General features: G+C 36.9%; 3 protein-coding genes across 6 annotated transcripts; 2 read left to right on the forward strand and 1 right to left on the reverse strand.

Moving 5' to 3' along the window:
- Positions 1 to 3640: 3640 nt before the first annotated feature.
- LOC107810212 (uncharacterized) lies at positions 3641 to 6098 on the forward strand. 3 transcript variants are annotated; one of them, XM_016634969.2, is made up of 2 exons: positions 3641 to 3798; positions 4777 to 6098. In XM_016634969.2, exon 2 carries the CDS (start codon positions 4984 to 4986, stop codon positions 5728 to 5730), a length of 747 nt encoding a protein of 248 aa, XP_016490455.1. In that variant the 5' UTR covers positions 3641 to 3798; positions 4777 to 4983; the 3' UTR covers positions 5731 to 6098. The 3 variants fall into 3 exon arrangements, with proteins under 3 accessions (XP_016490455.1, XP_016490456.1, XP_075107565.1); XM_016634970.2 differs by having other exon boundaries at positions 3649 to 3798; positions 4957 to 6098; XM_075251464.1 differs by lacking the exon at positions 3641 to 3798 and adding an exon at positions 3810 to 4065.
- Positions 6099 to 7669: 1571 nt separating this feature from the next.
- Positions 7670 to 11138, forward strand: LOC107810210 (uncharacterized). The gene is made up of 4 exons (XM_016634966.2): positions 7670 to 8031; positions 8353 to 8634; positions 9365 to 9738; positions 10456 to 11138. The coding sequence occupies exons 2-4, from the start codon at positions 8470 to 8472 to the stop codon at positions 10892 to 10894; spliced, it is 978 nt and encodes a 325-aa protein (XP_016490452.2). The 5' UTR covers positions 7670 to 8031; positions 8353 to 8469; the 3' UTR covers positions 10895 to 11138.
- A 562-nt stretch (positions 11139 to 11700) lies between these two features.
- Positions 11701 to 17495, reverse strand: LOC107810211 (uncharacterized). Of its 2 annotated transcripts, none has more exons than XM_016634967.2 (5): positions 17350 to 17495; positions 14165 to 16451; positions 13590 to 13710; positions 12877 to 12936; positions 11701 to 12782 (listed from the first exon to the last, which is right to left on the reverse strand). In XM_016634967.2, the coding sequence occupies exons 2-5, from the start codon at positions 16315 to 16317 to the stop codon at positions 11937 to 11939; spliced, it is 3180 nt and encodes a 1059-aa protein (XP_016490453.2). In that variant the 5' UTR covers positions 16318 to 16451; positions 17350 to 17495; the 3' UTR covers positions 11701 to 11936. The 2 variants fall into 2 exon arrangements, with proteins under 2 accessions (XP_016490453.2, XP_016490454.2); XM_016634968.2 differs by having other exon boundaries at positions 14165 to 16486; positions 17350 to 17493.
- Between the last annotated feature and the right edge of the window lie 232 nt (positions 17496 to 17727).

A 17727-nucleotide genomic window follows, 5' to 3' on the forward strand; every position in this document is an offset into this window, starting at 1 on the left:
CAAGCACCCAAACAATGGCATGCGAAATTTGACCAAACAATGTTGTCAAATGGTTTTAAGATAAATGAATGTGATAAATGTGTGTACATTAAAAATGTTCCAAATCACATAGTCATTGTTTGCCTATATGTGGATGATATGCTGATAATGAGTAATAACATTGCCAACATAAATGCTACTAAGCGTATGCTAACTAGCAAGTTTGATATGAAGGACTTGGGAATTTCAGATTTAATTCTGGGGATTAAGATCCAAAAGACTCCTCAAGGCCTGACATTGTCACAATCTCATTATATTAAGACAGTACTTGAAAAATTCAAGCACTTGGGCTTTAAAGTTGCAAAGACTCCAATTGACGTGAATCTTGCACTAGCAAAGAACAAAGGCCAAAGCATATCACAATTGGATTATGCTCGTGTGTTGGGATGCTTAATGTACATCATGAATTGTACACGACCAGATATAGCTTGTGCTATAAGTAAACTAAGTCGATACACGAGCAATCCAGGCCAATCTCACTGGATGGCAATGAAACGAGTTTTGGGATACTTAGAACATACCCAAAACTTTGATTTGCACTACAGTAAATATCCTGCGGTGATTGAAGGATATTGTGATGCAAATTGGATCACCGGTTCAACTGATTCGAAGTCCACAAGTGGATATGTATTCACTATTGGTGGAGGAGCGGTATTTTGGAAGTCGTCCAAACAAACATGTATTGCCCGCTCTACAATGGAGGCTGAGTTCATAGCCTTAGATAAAGCCGGTGAAGAAACTGAATGGCTCCGGAATTTCTTGGAAGATATTCCATTTTGGCCCAAACCGTTGGCACCAATATGCATACATTGTGATAGCCAAGCGGCAATTGGAAGGGCTGGGAGCGTTATGTATAACGGTAAATCTCGTCATATACGACGAAGACATAAAACCGTTAGGCAACTTCTCTCTAGAGGAATTATCACGATTGACTATGTAAAGTCAAGTGATAATGTGTCAGATCCACTTACAAAAGGCCTAACTAGAGAGGTAGTTGAGAAATCATCGAGGGGAATGGGACTATGGCCAAGAACAAGTCATTGTGGCGGTAACTCTACCTAGAAGACTGGAGATCCCAAGATCTAGGTTCAAGGAGATCAAACAAAGTCATTAATGACGGTTCAACATTGTCAACAAAATTTGTTTTAGTCTATTCTCGTGATGAGACAATGTTTAGTACCAAGGATAAAGCATTAAGGCTTTTTAATGATTTCTAAATTTGATACAGGGTATATCAAATAGTGTATCTATGAGATGACACGTTTATGAATCACCTATGTATGTGTGAAGTGTTAGCCGCTTCAAGGAGAATTTTGCAAGGCCAATTCTCTACGCACTTATGAAACCAGGCAGTGTTCATGGCTGAAACGAACACAACAATGAGAACCAAAGACGGTTAAGGGATTGATTGTGTGACTTATGGTTGTCTAGGTATACACTAAAGTTCGACGGTTCAAAGATATCAAATCTACCGATTGACCGAGTATATCCGACATAAGTTCACTACGGAAAGTTCAAAGGGAAACCTACTTATCCAGATGCAATTAATTCTTGTTTGCAAATCACACAAGTTTTTCATGCATACTTCCATGATATAGCCATTCCCCATTCATGTAGGGGATTGTTGAGTTTTTGTTTAAGATGAAATAGTCTTAAAATTAGAGTGAATGGGAAATGGGATTTGGATTCGGATTTGGTCAAATGATCGATCGATTGATTAATTTTTTGGACCAAATTTATTTGTTAATAGTGAATATTAACGTGATATAATCCGTGTTTGTAACGGATGTTTTCCAATTCGTGTATTGTGTTGCAACACTAAGCAACAATGCAGCCTAGTGCACCTCCCACAATGGTGCAAGTGTTCCTCCCACCAAGCAAGTGTATATACCACCATGTAAGTGCTTTCTCCATGATCTAGTGCTTGTTGCACCATGGAAGGGGCGGATTTCTCTCAAATAACTGCTATAAATAGAGCATAAGTTGGAGAGAAAGAAGAACACATCGAAAAAAAAACACTCGAAACACTCTGTATACACTTAATAAACTTGTTCGTTCTCACTGTCCCGAAGTCACCTTAATATTCATTGCTTTCTCACTAGTTCTTCATCGTATTGCTTAGTATTGGTTGTGAAGAGCCTTGTTTAGTTATATCGTCAACTAACACATAACAAGATACATATGAGAACCACCTAACAAACAAAAAACTTCAATTTTAGTCTTAAGTAGTTTAAAATATCAAACTTGTGTTCCTAACTAGTTTTGATTTCCTTTCAGGATTCTGAGATTCACATTGGTCGGAGTTTTGAGCTCTTGATTCTCAACAGCTAAGAAAGGCTCCTATTTAGTTTGCTGCTCAAAAGAAGGTCAGTGCACTCAACTTTTTCCCTCTTTCAACTGGATAAAACCATCACAACTCGATACAGAAGTTTTCCAAAATCAAGGTGTCACTGAGTACATGAGCATCTATATAAATACAAAGTCTAATACACTATCTAAGGAAAACAGAAACTGAATAAGTAAATCTGAGGGATAGAGAAGGAGAGTCAAGGTCTGCGGACGCCAAGGCAACAACCTTGATAATCTCTGATTGACTGAAAACTCTGGGAATCAGCAACCACCGTGCCCGAAAACAACTGGATCTGCACACAAAGTACGATACACTCTGTATACACTGGATATACACTCTGCATATACTGGATATACACTTTGTATACACTGCGTATACACTGGAAAAACGAATTGCAATTTGATATTCTCTTCAGTAAGAATTCAACATTGGCTATACTTTGCATTCCTTCCTCTCAGAATTTCCATTCGACTTCTGAGTTATCCTCCTTATTCTGCATTGTTTTTAACTACAAACAAAGCATCCATAAGTGTGATTTGTTGCCGAACTTTGTGTTCGCTGAAACACTGGGGTTTGAAGTACCGCTACACCAGTGTGTAATTCGTTCTATCCTGGGAGGAAATAATCTATAACCTTGGGTACTAGGAGGGGATTAAATTCCTTAAGGAAACACTGTGAATTCAGTGGGCTCGAATTAATTTCTGTTTTTTATTTATATTTACGTTTATAAGCTAACGTTCTAATTTCCAGAATCATTATTTACAAGTACAGAGGAACAACACTTTTGACATACAGAAAAGGAATTACTGTCAAGTTGAAATATTTGATATATTATAAGAATTTCTTAATTGAAGGTGTTCGAATATTACATTTGAAATTCATTTGATAGCAACTTGCAATGACAATAAATATTGGTTGAATAAACTCACCATTCTTAAGTACGAGCTTTTATTGTTTCTCTTCAATTTCTGTGCAATTCATCACGCATGTAGTATTCTAAAAAATATTTGTAATAACTAGCATGGGATACAGGTGTTCAAGAACTAGTTTACTCAATAATAATAAACTCGTTGAAAAAATTGAATATTAATGTTTGTGTTATGGAATATATTAACGAAATCTACCATTTTAAAAAAAAATTAGTTTTAATTTGCAATTGATATTATTATTTTTTGATTAATTTATATTTAGTGTTACTGTTATTTTAAAATTATGAATTTTACTTTTATTAGCAAAAGATATAGAGTTTTAAAGGGGAAAACAATTGAAGAAGAAAAGAGGAAAGGAAAAGTTTATATTAACACAACGAATTGAACAGCAGCCACCTCATACATTTGGCCCTCTCAAATTTGCTATACATTCCTCATCGAAGGCTTTCTTTGTTCCGTGTCTGATCTTACTGTGTTCAGGTTAGTATTATCTCTCCGCTCTATTTACTTTTTTTGTTCTTCTTTCTGTTGTTTGGACTTAGGGTTATAAATTGCCCAAATAATCGAACCTAATTTCCTATATATACCTAGCTTCTTATATCTTTCTATATCCATTCAACATCAACTTCTTTTGAGTTTCGTTAAACAACGGTCCACAGAGTTGAAATGTTCATGTGGAATCAGTCAAACCTAAGGTTCAGTCCCTCATAGCAAACCCTAAGATATTGATTGGTCCAAATCGAAAGGGTAACTACAATGTTGAATGAAGAGACATCTTACTTTAGTGTTAATGCATGAACCTTATAGTTAGGATATTATTAGTTCACACTTTTTTCTGCAATAATGGTATATATGTTGATGTGATAATTTAGGATATTTATTTTGGAGATCCTCCTTAATTAGGAATTGGAAAACAGTTTGAGTCCGTGCTGCCTTGGTACACACGTGTCGCTTCTTTTGTTAATATTTTTTTTTTTTTGATATGTGACATAATAAAAAAGGTAATATAGGAACTCTATTTTGAATAGGAGCCTTCTGTGAACACTAGGAAGCTTGGTAAACGAAAGAATTGCTAACATGTTTGTCATATTGCGTACCTTAGCCGGTGGAAATGCAAAATTTGCCTTACTGGTTCATTGCTTCCAGCATGATTGCAGGGAAGCAGATGAGCATTTGCTTTTTTGTACTTGAACTTCTAAAACTAATTAAATTTTGAAAACTATGATTAACTAGCATTTTATCTACATGTTTAATCTGTGTTAATATATACGAATTTTGCTTTGATGAAGTCAGTCAGATTATCTCAAGCATAACCTCAACTGGTAAGACTGCTTAGTTATTGGTGATTGCTGGCTACTTTGGTACTTCTATGTCTTTCTATCCCATGTAATGCACTTGCCTGATATATCTTTTAATTCTTTTTGTTAATTAGCTTTGTGATTGGATTTACTTTTGCAGAAGATTGTTGGATACCTTACCATACTACAAAATTGTTGATATCCTAAGGTTACTCATAGAACTCAACCAACTCAAGATATCAAGAAACTTAAAAAGCAACGCGGCAAAGAAAAACTTTGGTTTACGGTCCTGAACGTGAATTAAACCTTAAACCTTTGTTGTTTTTTATGATATAAACAGGAGATTTTGCACCCAGTTCAGAAAATAATGACTTCGTTTGGGTCGCTTAAGCAGGCTATCTTTGACAGACAAGCAAGAAAACAGCAATACCAAGATCACATACTTGGCCTGAATGCTTATGATCGCCACAAGAAATTCCTCAATGATTATGTTGGATATTATGGAAGAGAGAGATTCACACAAGAAAAGTTGCCTGTTAAAACAGATCAGGATACACTTAAAGAAGGATACCGGTTCATACGAACTGAGGAAGACGATATGAATCCATCTTGGGAGCAAAGGTTGGTGAAGCGCTACTATGACAAGCTTTTTAAAGAATATTGCTTAGCCGATATGACACACTATAAGAGTGGCAAGATTGGTCTGAGATGGAGGACCGAAAAGGAAGTGATATCTGGGAAAGGGCAATTTGTTTGTGGTAACAAACACTGCGATGAGAGAGATGGTATAGCTAGCTACGAGGTGAATTTTTCATATGTTGAAGCAGGAGAAAACAAACAGGCCCTAGTGAAATTGGTAACCTGTGAAAGATGTGCAGAAAAGCTTCATTATAAAAAGAGGAAGGAGAAGGAGAAGGAGCAATCTAGAGAAAACCTGAAAGATAAGCATCGTAGGGAAAGGGAAAGATCTGTAAGTGATGATGACAATAAGGATGATAAATATGAACGAAGGAAAGGCAAGAGTAGAGGGTCCAGGGCTTCAACTTCATCTGATAATCCGGGTAATGAAGATAATGAAAATATTGATGAGTATCTGGAGGGAATGTTTCCTTGACAGGAGGATATTGATATCATTGTAAAGATTTCAAGTTCCATAAAAAATTTTTAGACTGCAGCTAGATATTTTTGTTGGGGCAACAGATTGGAAATTTGGTAGGAAAAGCGGAAGTAAATTCGTATCTTTATATGGCTAGACTGTTTAAAGGAACACAGAAACCTAGAAAAGCAGGAAGTGGAGAGCTCAAGTATTCTATTTGGTTGTCTTATCCATGATCGGTCAGTCCTGATTCTACGTCGGGTATTATTCACATGTAGCAAGTATTCTATGTAGCATTTAGTTATCTACAGTTTTTGTTAACAGTAGCTACTCTGTATGTAAATACAAAATCTTGCACACCTATGGTCGTTGTGAAGTTTCTTGAAGTTTGTTCCTTTGACCTGACGAATGTCTCATCCTTCAATTGTTGTAGATCGATTTAGAGATGTATTGCTCCTCTTAAAAGAAGGCAGTGAAGTTCATGACTATCTGTAGCTTTCTATGTTTGTTTGCTGTTTATCAAGTATGGAACTGGGCTTCACTTGGTAATCGAAATGGATAGAACTGAACTGAACTTTCGTGTTTGTGAAAATAGGGATGGCAATGGGGCGGGGTGGGTTTGCTCTTACGGGGTGCGGGCGGGGCGGTTTGACTGCCTTTTTGTAAAACTTTCAAGCGGGGCGGTTTGTGGGTAAAGCAATCTGCTCCCTCTTTTGCTCTTATTAATTTTAAAATGCTTCATCCAATTTTGTTTGTTTATTTCTGCTAAACTCTTTTCGTTCTATTTTTTTTGTTATTTGGTGTGATTATCAACTCATTTCTGCAAGACCCAATTGTACTAATTCAGTGTGTGACAAAAAAAATCCAGTTTGTAACAATTGAATTGACAAGTTCTTGGCCTAATTAAGTCATTGGTTTGTTTTTCTTTTATACTAGTATTAGTATATATTTTCCAACTACAGAAGAGACTATTAACATCCAATTTTCCGAATTAAAAATGATCAGGAAATAATATACTATCAAAAATAAAATTGAAAAAGAAACAAGAAGAGAGTTGTTGACTTTGTAAATACAAATTGGGTCAATAAAAATTAACGAGGAAGGATTGAGTACATTTGATAAAACTATCATTTAAATTGTAACTTTGAAACATTTTTCCTTGTGAATTCAAATGGGATATTTTTCTGGAGAAGAAAACACAAAGAAAAATAATAAAATATCAAATTGCTTACAACAACAACAACAACAACCCAGTATAATCCCATTTATGGGGTCTGGGGAGGGTAGACCTTACCCCTACCATAGGGTAGAGAGGTTGTTTCCAATAGACCCTCGGCATCCTTCTCTCCAAGAACTCCCCACCTTACTTTTGGAGTGACTCGAACTCACAACCTCTTAGTTGAAAGTGAGGGTTGCTTGAGTTATGTAAATAATAAGCTCTCCACTTTAGAGAATGAATTGTTTAACTTATTTGTTTTAGTGAAATAACAAAATGAAAGAAAAAAGAAAAATAAAACTTATGCGGGGCGGGACGGGTTTTGCGGGTGCTAGGTGAGGCGGGTTGAAAACAAAAAATTTGCTATGCGGGGCGGGTCGAAAATTTTGCGGGTTTAGTCCAAATCCACCCCACACCACTGCCATTCCTATGTGAAAATAGTTGTTCCATTAAATATTTGCTGCTAATTAACCATTTCAATCATATATCTAAAGTAACTGTATTTAAACTTTATTAGAATTAGGCCCCTTTCTGAAATTAAAATTATTATAGTACTATATAATAGTATCAAATTCATCCGTAAATATAGGATAAAGTTAATTGGATGCGTGTGTGTGTTTTTTTCAGATAAAATGAAAATCATGATATTTACGCATGTTAGAGGTAAGATAAAGTGCACAAAAACTTTCTTAGTTTATTAGTAGAAAAAGATTGAAATACCATTTTCTTTTTAAGACAACTGAAAACAAAAACAAAAACAAAAGGAGAGATAGTGCATGAGGTTCCGTTATTCTCGTTGAAATATCAGAAAAATAGTAAAACTAAAACAACATTGCCTTAAACACTTTCTAGCAAGAAAAGAAAATCTCATTTTGTGTCATTGCTTGAATATCAAGGTGACCAAAGGTCTCTTTGTTTTAGTAAATTTCACAAACCTTCAAATTTCCTATTCTAATATTTCTCCCTTCAGCAAGCTTCCATTTTCATTTCATGGCAATTCTTGATCTCAATATGTGCTGAAACTCGGAAATTTTGAGTTGGAATTTATTATACAGAGTCAGAAATATCAAAATTCTCATTTTCCTTGGAATTTTTTTATAAAGGTACGTTTGTTTGAAATATTTGGTGATCTTGAACAATAAAATTGGAACTTTTCATTTTTATTGTGATTATTGATCTGGGTATGTGCTGAAATGTTATGTTTCTTTTACTCCACTGTGAGAGATTGAAAATTTCTGATTGAATTTATGATATCTTTAATCTTGTACACAATTTCATTTTCATGACCAATATTTATTTGGGTATCTGCTGAAAGATAGATACTGTTCTTTGAATTTATGATTATCATGAATTAAAATTTCATAATGCAGAACTGAGATATTTTCATTTTCATATCTTGATCTGCTTATTTTTTGGATTTGCAGTTTCTAAAGGCCCCCTTTGGCTGAACTTTTGGGAAGATAAGGAGAAGTCTGAATTTTGATGATATTGAGTTGGAAACTCATATTCAGATATAGAAATTTGCTTTTAGGTAGAGAAAAATGGGGGTGGATTATTACAACGTTTTGAACGTGGGGAAGACAGCGACAGATGATGATCTGAAGAAGGCTTACAGGAAATTGGCAATGAAATGGCATCCTGATAAGAACCCCAACAACAAGAAGGAAGCTGAGGCTCAGTTCAAGCAAATATCTGAGGCCTATGAAGTTTGTCACACTTACCCTTTCTTTATTTTTAAATGTGCATATATCTATAGAAATGTTCATAATCACGCATTTAACTGTAGTAATAATACAGAAAAAATCGAATGATTCTTGTGTATTCTGTTGTTGCTTAGGTATAATGTGTATGAAGTTTCGTTCTTAAACCTTCGTGAAGTTTGAAGGATCTATCTACCGCGAAACTTTGTGCTAATTTTGTGAAAATGACAGTATAACTACAAGGAAAATCTTTGGAAGTCCCACTTTATGAAAACTATGATACTAAAGATGCTAGAAGGAACAAAACATTATTTCCTTTCACTATCCTTCAAATTCTGTGTAATTGAAAGCTCTTTGTTTGGTAGCAGTTGGTTTGGCCTAGTCAGCTCTGGGGCTTCTGTTTCTGCTATCAACCGAGGTTCAAATCTTGTAGCGATGGCTATAATGATTTTGTCATAACTCTAGTGGTTGTTGAATTGATTGCTCCTCACCCCTTTCTAAGCAAAAAAGAAAGATTTTTTTTTTTTTTTTTTTGTAATTTTTATGCTTTAGTGTATTATTGTCTCTGACTTTTCTTTAGGACAGATGTTATTGAGCCTCCACCTATTATAATTGAGTCATTTAACCAATTGTGAATCTTGAAAGAATCAAAGATATGATATATGCAGTAATTCTAATGATCATAAGATCTTGGTGTCATGCATTCTTACTATCAAGTTTTACTCCTTTCGTTCAGATTTTAAGTGATCCTCAAAAAAGACAAGTCTATGATCAGTATGGTGAGGAAGGTCTTAAAGACATGCCGTCACCTGGATCTAGCGGTAATCCTCGAAACGCTGAAGATATTTTTGCAGAATTCTTTGGGAGCAGCCCATTTGGATTTGGGTCAGCTGGAGTAAAGTCGACGAGATTCTCATCAGAAGGAAGCAGTTTGTTTGGGGGATTTGGTGGGGGTGAGAATATTTTTAGAACAGCGAGTGATGGAACGGGTGCTACTATGCCCAAAAAACCACCACCAGTGGAGAGTAAATTGCCTTGCAGCCTTGAGGAGCTTTACTCTGGATCTACAAGGAAAATGAAGATCTCTAGAACTGTGGTTGATGCGAACGGGTAATCACATTACATTCCTTTTCCCTCCTTCCTTCTTTCCATTGTTTTAGAATGTTCTTTTTATGTTACTAAAAGAAAAGAATACGTTTTACATAAATATTAGATGAATATCTTTCTTTTCGAGCCGAGGATCTATTGGAAACAGCCTCTCTACCTTCAAGGTAGGAGTAAGGTCTGCGTACATACTACCTTCCCCAGACCCCACTTATGGGATTATACGGGGTTTGTTGTTGTTGTATTTGATGAATATCTTTCTGCTTTGCTACCCTTCCTAAAAGGGGAGCATTCAAAAGCTCTCCTCACTTTAGTTCAGATATCTTTATGCATATAACGACCACTGAGGAATCTTAAAAAGAAAATGGTGGACCGTCCCTGCCAGTTGAACCCGAAATGAAAAGAAGTCCCATGTGCAGTCAGATTATTTGAATTTTAAACTATGAATGAACAAGGAGCTTGTAATGTTAAGTTGCTTAGCATTGAAACTGATATAAGTACAGATTTTGGTTCTTGGCATATAGTTGCATTTGTTGTATAAAGAAAATCAGCTCTACGAATAAAACCTTATCGCATGTGTTATCTGCTGTGTTTTGATGGAACTGAAATGCATTTTGCTAAGAATTCCGTAAAATATACAAACAAATGTTTCTCCTATTCTACCATATAATATATTTGACGTGATTTATCTTTGCTGGAAAATTAATACGAGAGTTATTGCAGGCTGTTAGTGACAGAAACGGAGATTTTAACGATTGATGTAAAACCTGGCTGGAAGAAAGGGACAAAGATAACATTCCCAGACAAAGGAAATGAGCAGTTGAACCAGCTTCCAGCAGACCTCGTGTTTGTAATCGACGAGAAGCCCCACGACGTTTACAAGAGAGACGGGAATGACCTTATTAGGAACTATACAGTAACATTAGCAGAGGCATTGGGAGGAACTACTGTCAACCTCACAACGTTAGATGGTCGCGAGTTGACAATTCCAGTGAATGAAATTGTGAAACCTGGTTATGAGCTTGTGGTTGAAAAAGAAGGCATGCCAATCACAAAGGAACCTGGCAACAGAGGTGATTTAAAGATCAAGTTTGAAGTTAAATTTCCTACAAGATTGACAACTGAACAACGAGCTGCCCTTAAGCGCGCTTTGGGAGGTTGAAGCTGCTAAAATCCAAGATTCCAAGTAAATTCAGAATCACATTAGAAATATAGGATGTTGCATTCATTGTAACAAAAAAAAAGTTCTTCTTGACACATGTTTGGGACTCCTCAAAGATGAGATGCCCAACTTAGTCTCTCCTCATTTTCTATACTTTTTTTTTCCCATTTGAACAAAGTATAGCACTTTCTTTTTCAGATTTTCTTTTAATTAGTTCAAGGCGGAAGCAAAGGGTTTATGTCAATTGTTGTGTCCTTAGTGCTGACTGACAGAGGCGGATCAAAGATTTAATTTCTATAGATTCAAGATTTAAGGATTTTAGCGTTGAAATCATTATATTTTTAAAGTTATGAGTTCATATCTACTAATGGAAGGTTAATATTGACACTTGTGTTGTTAACTAACATTTTCAATTGCGAAACGTTATAGCATGTACTTGAAAGTTGGCAGCTTATTTACCTAATTGTTGTTCTTTTCTAGTTTCTCTTGCCCATTTGCTTCCCTCACAGCCACCACCACCACCCCAACAACCCCCAAAAAAAGAAAAGAAAAGAATGACCTGTTGCTAAGATTGATAGTATCAAATGAATATTGCAGACTTTTGTTAAAAAAAGAAAAATGAATATTGCAATTACAAGATTATTCACACTAGAGTATGAGATCAAAAAGAAAGAAAAAAAGGGATAAATGAACTTTTAATGTTGTTAACCACCATTACAAGTTTGTTAATGCGTTGGGCAAGGAGGACGCCAGAAGAGTTGCCAGTTAATATATAATAAACCATACCCAGCCATGGACAGGAATTATGCTTAAAAGACGAAAATTGTTGCGTTTCTCTTTTCCTGAAACACAAAAACAGTGAAAATGAAGCAGTGAAGAAGAGAGCATCTCCTGCTTTTATGCTAAAGGTACATAATTGTTCTAAAACAACTAGAAAGCTACATGCCTAATCTAAGGTCTAAAAGCCAAACACAAAGAAGAAAAAACATATCCAGAATTTACATCATGATGACTAATCATCAACCAACAAAAAGAAAAGACTTCAGAATCCCCTATTCCTCGCATCCCTTCTCCAATCAGCTTGATACTGTCCCCTCGGTGACAATATTTGTGGCCTGTTTGGAACGTTTATTGGTGATTGTAAAGGCATAGCCATAGGTGTTGCCAAAGGTCTATGATGAGCCAAGAGCGGCCGCTGAAAATTATGGCCTAAAGGGTAAGGAGGACGCTGCTGCTGCTGCTGCTGGAGTGGGGCTTGTGGCCGCCACTCCGGAATGTCATCGTCGTCATCATTCCACGGTTCAATTCCAATACCAACATTTGTAACTCTATCATTACTACTAGCTGTACCAGTTTGCCCATACTTAAGTACAAGTTCTCTCATCTGATCTACAGGGCGAGCGATTCTTGACCCATGAGACAAGTTTTGAGACGGATGCCTAGGCCTAGAAGCATTTATATTACCAGAAAAATTAAACTCAGGCAAATCATCATCATCACGAACTGCTTTGGGACCAAACCCAGGTGGGATATCATCATCATCGTCCGGGGTAGGATTGTGTTTCAAAGATACAGGTCCTTTAGGCATCAAATTTACATTAACGTTTCCATCTTTTTCATGCTGTCCTCTAGAAAACATCTGTTGTTTTTTCAAGCCGTGTTTATGGTGAGAAGAAGAGCTAGGTGATATCGTTGAACTTAAATGAAGTTTTCTCCATACAACTACACCAATTAGACCATTTTCAGTTGAATCATATAGCTCTCTAGGGTCTTTGGTAAAGTGTTTGCTTATCATATCAAGTAAGCGCGGTGGACACAAATATACTTCCACTCCAGGAGCTGGCTCCGCAAACCCCGGCCTCTCATCCGAAACGTATGAATCCACTGCCTAAAAAGATTATAAAAGACCAGATAAGCAAACGTAAAACCAATTGTTAATACTGCAGAAGAGCTGCTACAAATATAGTACCCAGAGTCCGTACCTCAGAAATGTTTGCTCGTTCAATCTCAGATGAGTTGTCCCTCAGAACAAATTGAACAACCTGCATTATGCAATATGATTAGCACAAGTTTGAAGAATTTTAATATCGCAATATGTAAAAGCACTAATTTTTTTTCTATGAAGAACTTAAGTAAAAGCACTACTTTCAAGACGTAATCTTGACCATTCATAATTAGGATCCATCAGTTTACTGGTACATCAGAAGTTAATCATCCACTTTTGGTTTAAAACGATGGTTAAGCCAAACAAGTTGAAAATTTGTATTTATCGCAGACTGAACACTTGATTTCACTAAAAGCTAAACATTGTGGGAAGTTGAGTGCAGCATTCAATTTATCTTTCTAAAATCTTGGAGCTTTTGATACGTCTGACACTGAAAAAACCTAATTAGAGAACGTTAAATGAACTTAGTCGAGCCTTCTGGAAAGATGATTATTCAACTCAAGTCATTCCAACCACGGCATAAGAAAAAAAACAAACCATCCAGTAAATAATAAAAAGCTGGAAACGCGGAAAGGACCAATGCTTTGAAACAATCTGATTGAAATGGCTGTATTTTGGAATATACATTCTTAGTAAACAATGGAAGTCGTCAAAAAATAAGGAAAATCTACACACTATCTGCAATAAGCTGCAACCTGAAGTATGAAATAAAAGACTAGCTACAGTAAAGGAAAGAAAATCATAAGATACCATGACTGCACGACTTCGTGACATAGGAAGCTCTTGAAGAAATTTCTCGAATGCATCAAGTCGAACTCTACCCTTGATCTCAAGAGAACTTGGCCACTCATTAGTTGGTGTCTTGTCACCACTGAAACAGAAGATAACAAAGAAGAAATGCCACTCTCTTGTTAGCACCACAGATAATGTTTTAATCAACACGTGCATTTTGAATGTTCTAGAGGGAGTTAAAAACAGAGAACAATGAAGGATATTTACTCGGAGACTGGATAATAGAGAACCCACTCGAGATTTAATGCAAAGTACTAAAAAAGGGTAAAGGAAAACTAATCCAAAGCAAGAAAGGCAAATGATGCAACATGCATTTAAATTGGTGTCAGTCTATTCGTCTGCAGAGAGAATTTTCAAGAACAAATAAAATTATCAAGGGGAACCAAAAAAAATAGCATGGCACTAAAACGAAAGAGATAACCAGCAGAGACTCAACTGTGATAACAGTGCGATAAAACATGTACTACAATAGAATGACATCAACAGATAGTAATTGCTCTACAGATGAAAGCTCTTTTAAAAAATATCCATACCTTCTAAACAAACCAAAGACTGTCACCAAGGATGAAATAGTAAGCTGGAGTGTCCCCTCCCAGATACTTGAAACTATAGAAGCGTTACCACGAGGTCCTGCCATCTTGATAGGTCTCTCAGCAGATTTTACAAGCGCATTACTAGTAGTAGTTACTTTTCTAACAACAGAGCCCCCTGTAGATACCAGGGACTCCTTTGGTTCGATGTGATTCTTGACCCCTTTATCTGCAGAAGCAACAGCAGGATTTTTAGAGGCTAGACCAGAATCCACAACTTTGTTAGGGTCGCCAGAGCTTTCTTTGTCCGGAGGAGGAGTGGAATTATTGTTTTCGGCTGGTAGGTTCTCAAAAGGAGGTTCAGAATTGAGTGATTCCATGAATTCGTCTAAGGAAACAATAGGAGGAAGAAATTCTGCATCCTTGAATTCTTCTACAACCATTCCCTGCATCAAATCAGCCCCATCAGCTGGAATTACCAAGCTATCAGACACATCTTGCTTTTCTGGCCTATTCTGTTGGCTGGTAACGTTTTCTTTACTTCCAATCTCAGCTGTACCAGAAGGGCTAGAATCTTTTCCCCTCTCTATCTTCGGGATAAATTGCGACACATTTGAACTTGCAGATATCTCAGCTGCAATGTTATTATCGTCCCGTTCAAAATCCACCTGATATTCACCCTTGTGAGTTTTCTTAACCAGGCGTCTCATGTCAACTTCACTATCAGGCAAAACTACCATTTGAGCAAGTTCCTCGGCTTTTGCCACCCGCCACTGAGATAACTCCTTTGAAGCAAGCTCTTCAGCGGTCATTGAACATAACTTCTCCGGGGATATCTCACTGGACATCACTCTCTCTCGTAATTCAGGATTACTGCGATCTTTTAGGTTGAAGAGAAGAGACCTGCCCTTCTCTTTATATTTTTTGTTCACGCCTCCAAATAATTTAAAAAGTTCGGCCTCAATTTTTAAAGCTATGTCCTGTGGAGATGATTTTGCATGCTCACCTTCATCTCCAACCATACCCTCATCAAACAAATTGGCTTTTTCAGCATCCTGGAGGAAGTCAGCTTCTCTTAACTGCATATCTAGATCCATCGCCCAAGTGAGACCATTCCCTTGCAGAAGTTCATCTTTGACAAAAAAGTTTTCGCTGAACGGAACATCATCCACATGCAATTCAAGTTCATCAGAGCCAGGTATAGAGTTTCTCATGCTCACGTCATCTTGAAGCCCATGAGATGAACTCTGACTGTCATTGGTTTTATCAACAGGGAAAGCGCCAGCTGAAGGAAGTACATCACCGGAGTTTTGATGCACATGATCATGTGAGACGGACGTTTGAGGTAGACCTTCACTGGCAGCTGTTGGAGCTGCATTCACCTGCGAAGGCTGAGAATCAACTGCTTCATTTGGATCCTTGGCAGCATTTACAACAGCATCTGGATTCTGACATGCCATAGCCAGAGCTGAAGCAAGAGATTCTCTCATTTTGGACCTCACAGCATCAGAGGACTCGGATCGAGCCTTGGAGTTTGGCTCAGCTTGAATTGTTCGTCCTTTTGGAGTCTGCGACCGCTGGGAGGCAGTTTTATTGGATATGGATTCATTTCGTGTCATTTTCTTGCTTGACGCGGGAAGACTTTGTGCACCTCCAGAAGTTGACTTTGACTGTTGCTGTCCGGGTTTCTTGATAGCAGAAGATTGCTGCGCAAAACTAGGAGATGTGGATAAAGAAGCTCCCAGTGCAGTGCGCTTATTTGGCATTGATGGCGTCTGAGGTGAAGAACCATGTACTGATGGTTCCATCCCAGCCTTCCGTTTGGCGAGTAACGAAGATTTCTGTGCACCTGGACTATTTGGCACGTATATATTATCTGCTCCCATCTGCTGATGTGACAGCATGAACTGCTGCGGATTCATTTTGGGTTCCATCTGTCCAAACTGATCCGCAGAAACCGATGTATCAAATCTGTTGGCCATAGGCTCATTTGCCCAAACAAACTGATGTGACGCAGAATTATTTGGCATGTGTCCGACAATCCTCGTTTGCATATGTGCTATGGTAGAGTCAGGATTACCAGAAACATGGTCCATCTGAACCAGCTGCCCATCAGGTGGTCCTGAGAACTGTTGAGAAACAAGATCACTGGACATGACAGATAAACAGAAGAGCGCATACAACGTCAAAATTATAGACAGAGTGCCCCTGCACTTTGCAGCAAAGACACTATGTTATTTACACCACCATCTTCCTCCAGACCTGACTTATTCGTAGCACAAGAGTATCCCTGCACTCAGAAAATAGCAGCAAAATAATGAATCCCTGTGGAATATCAAAACCAAGAAAAAGTATTTTTTTTAGAGACAAGCCCCATCAAAGCAGAATATAGGATGTAATTAACACATTTAGCAAGGCAAGGGTTAACAAACCAATCAGCACAGTTTCAAATAATAAAAAACACGACAGGACAAATTTAAATAGCTTTTAAACATGCCACACTTGCCCTTGGGATTCCTCGGTCATAAAAAGAACTCTAAAAGACAAAGCAAGCTTTCAAAAAAGCAATATACACAATAGTAGCATAATTATGCTTTCTCTTGAAAGAAGAAAGAAGTTTCACCGGATGAAAAAACAAAGTTAATATTAAATTCCACCATGACAAACACATTCAGTCCCAGAAACAAACACCTTACCTACCCAACTCATAATTCCTCACAACATCTCTTATCAGAACCCTAGTTTCTAATCTTCCAACGGTATCCAAAATCCCTTAATTACCAATTCACAAACGCGGATAATTAAGTAGTTTCACCTCGATTCAGAATTACATAAAGATACATCACATGGGCCAGATAAATCAGTAACAACAGGAAGCTATTTACCTACATTAGCAGAACTAGAACGAATTTGATAAAAAGAGCTGCCGAATTAGTGAAAATACAATTTTTCCAAAAAAAAAAAAAATCATTTTCAACAAAGACAAAATAAATCAGCTTCATCTGTCAAATTATACTTTAAAGATAGAACTTTTACAATAAAATTTCGCGTGGACCTACACCATATGAGAAAATCAAGAAACCCAATACATAAACCCTAATTTCAAATCCTTAAAGGGCATCGAAAAATCATAATTTCAACAAACAAACAAAAACACAAATACAGAACATGGGTCGAATGATACGTACCTAAAATCAGCAAGTTATTCAACAAGCTGAGCTGCTGCACATATATTATTTTATTTTATGGAGAGAAATTAAGAGCTGAGCTGAGGCTAAAGCTTTATCGAAGAAGCCCTAGAAAGATCCAAATATAAATCCACAAGTGTGGATGTGGCGAAGCCGATTCCCTAGCGGGCTTTCTGTTTCTGACACGTTGCTGTTGACCTTCTATGGGCCTGCTTTTTGTTTTGGGCTTTGGCCCTAAAACTTTCTATTGACCTTTTCTCAATGTCATTTTTACCAGGCGGATTCATTATTTATATTGTCTAGCATATATACATAGATTATACAAATTAATTTTATACATAATATATGTATATTATATATTTTCTATATTTTAGTTTA

The sequence above is a fragment of the Nicotiana tabacum genome, chromosome 1 (genome assembly GCF_000715075.1).
Source record: "Nicotiana tabacum cultivar K326 chromosome 1, ASM71507v2, whole genome shotgun sequence".
Lineage (NCBI taxonomy): Eukaryota > Viridiplantae > Streptophyta > Magnoliopsida > Solanales > Solanaceae > Nicotiana > Nicotiana tabacum.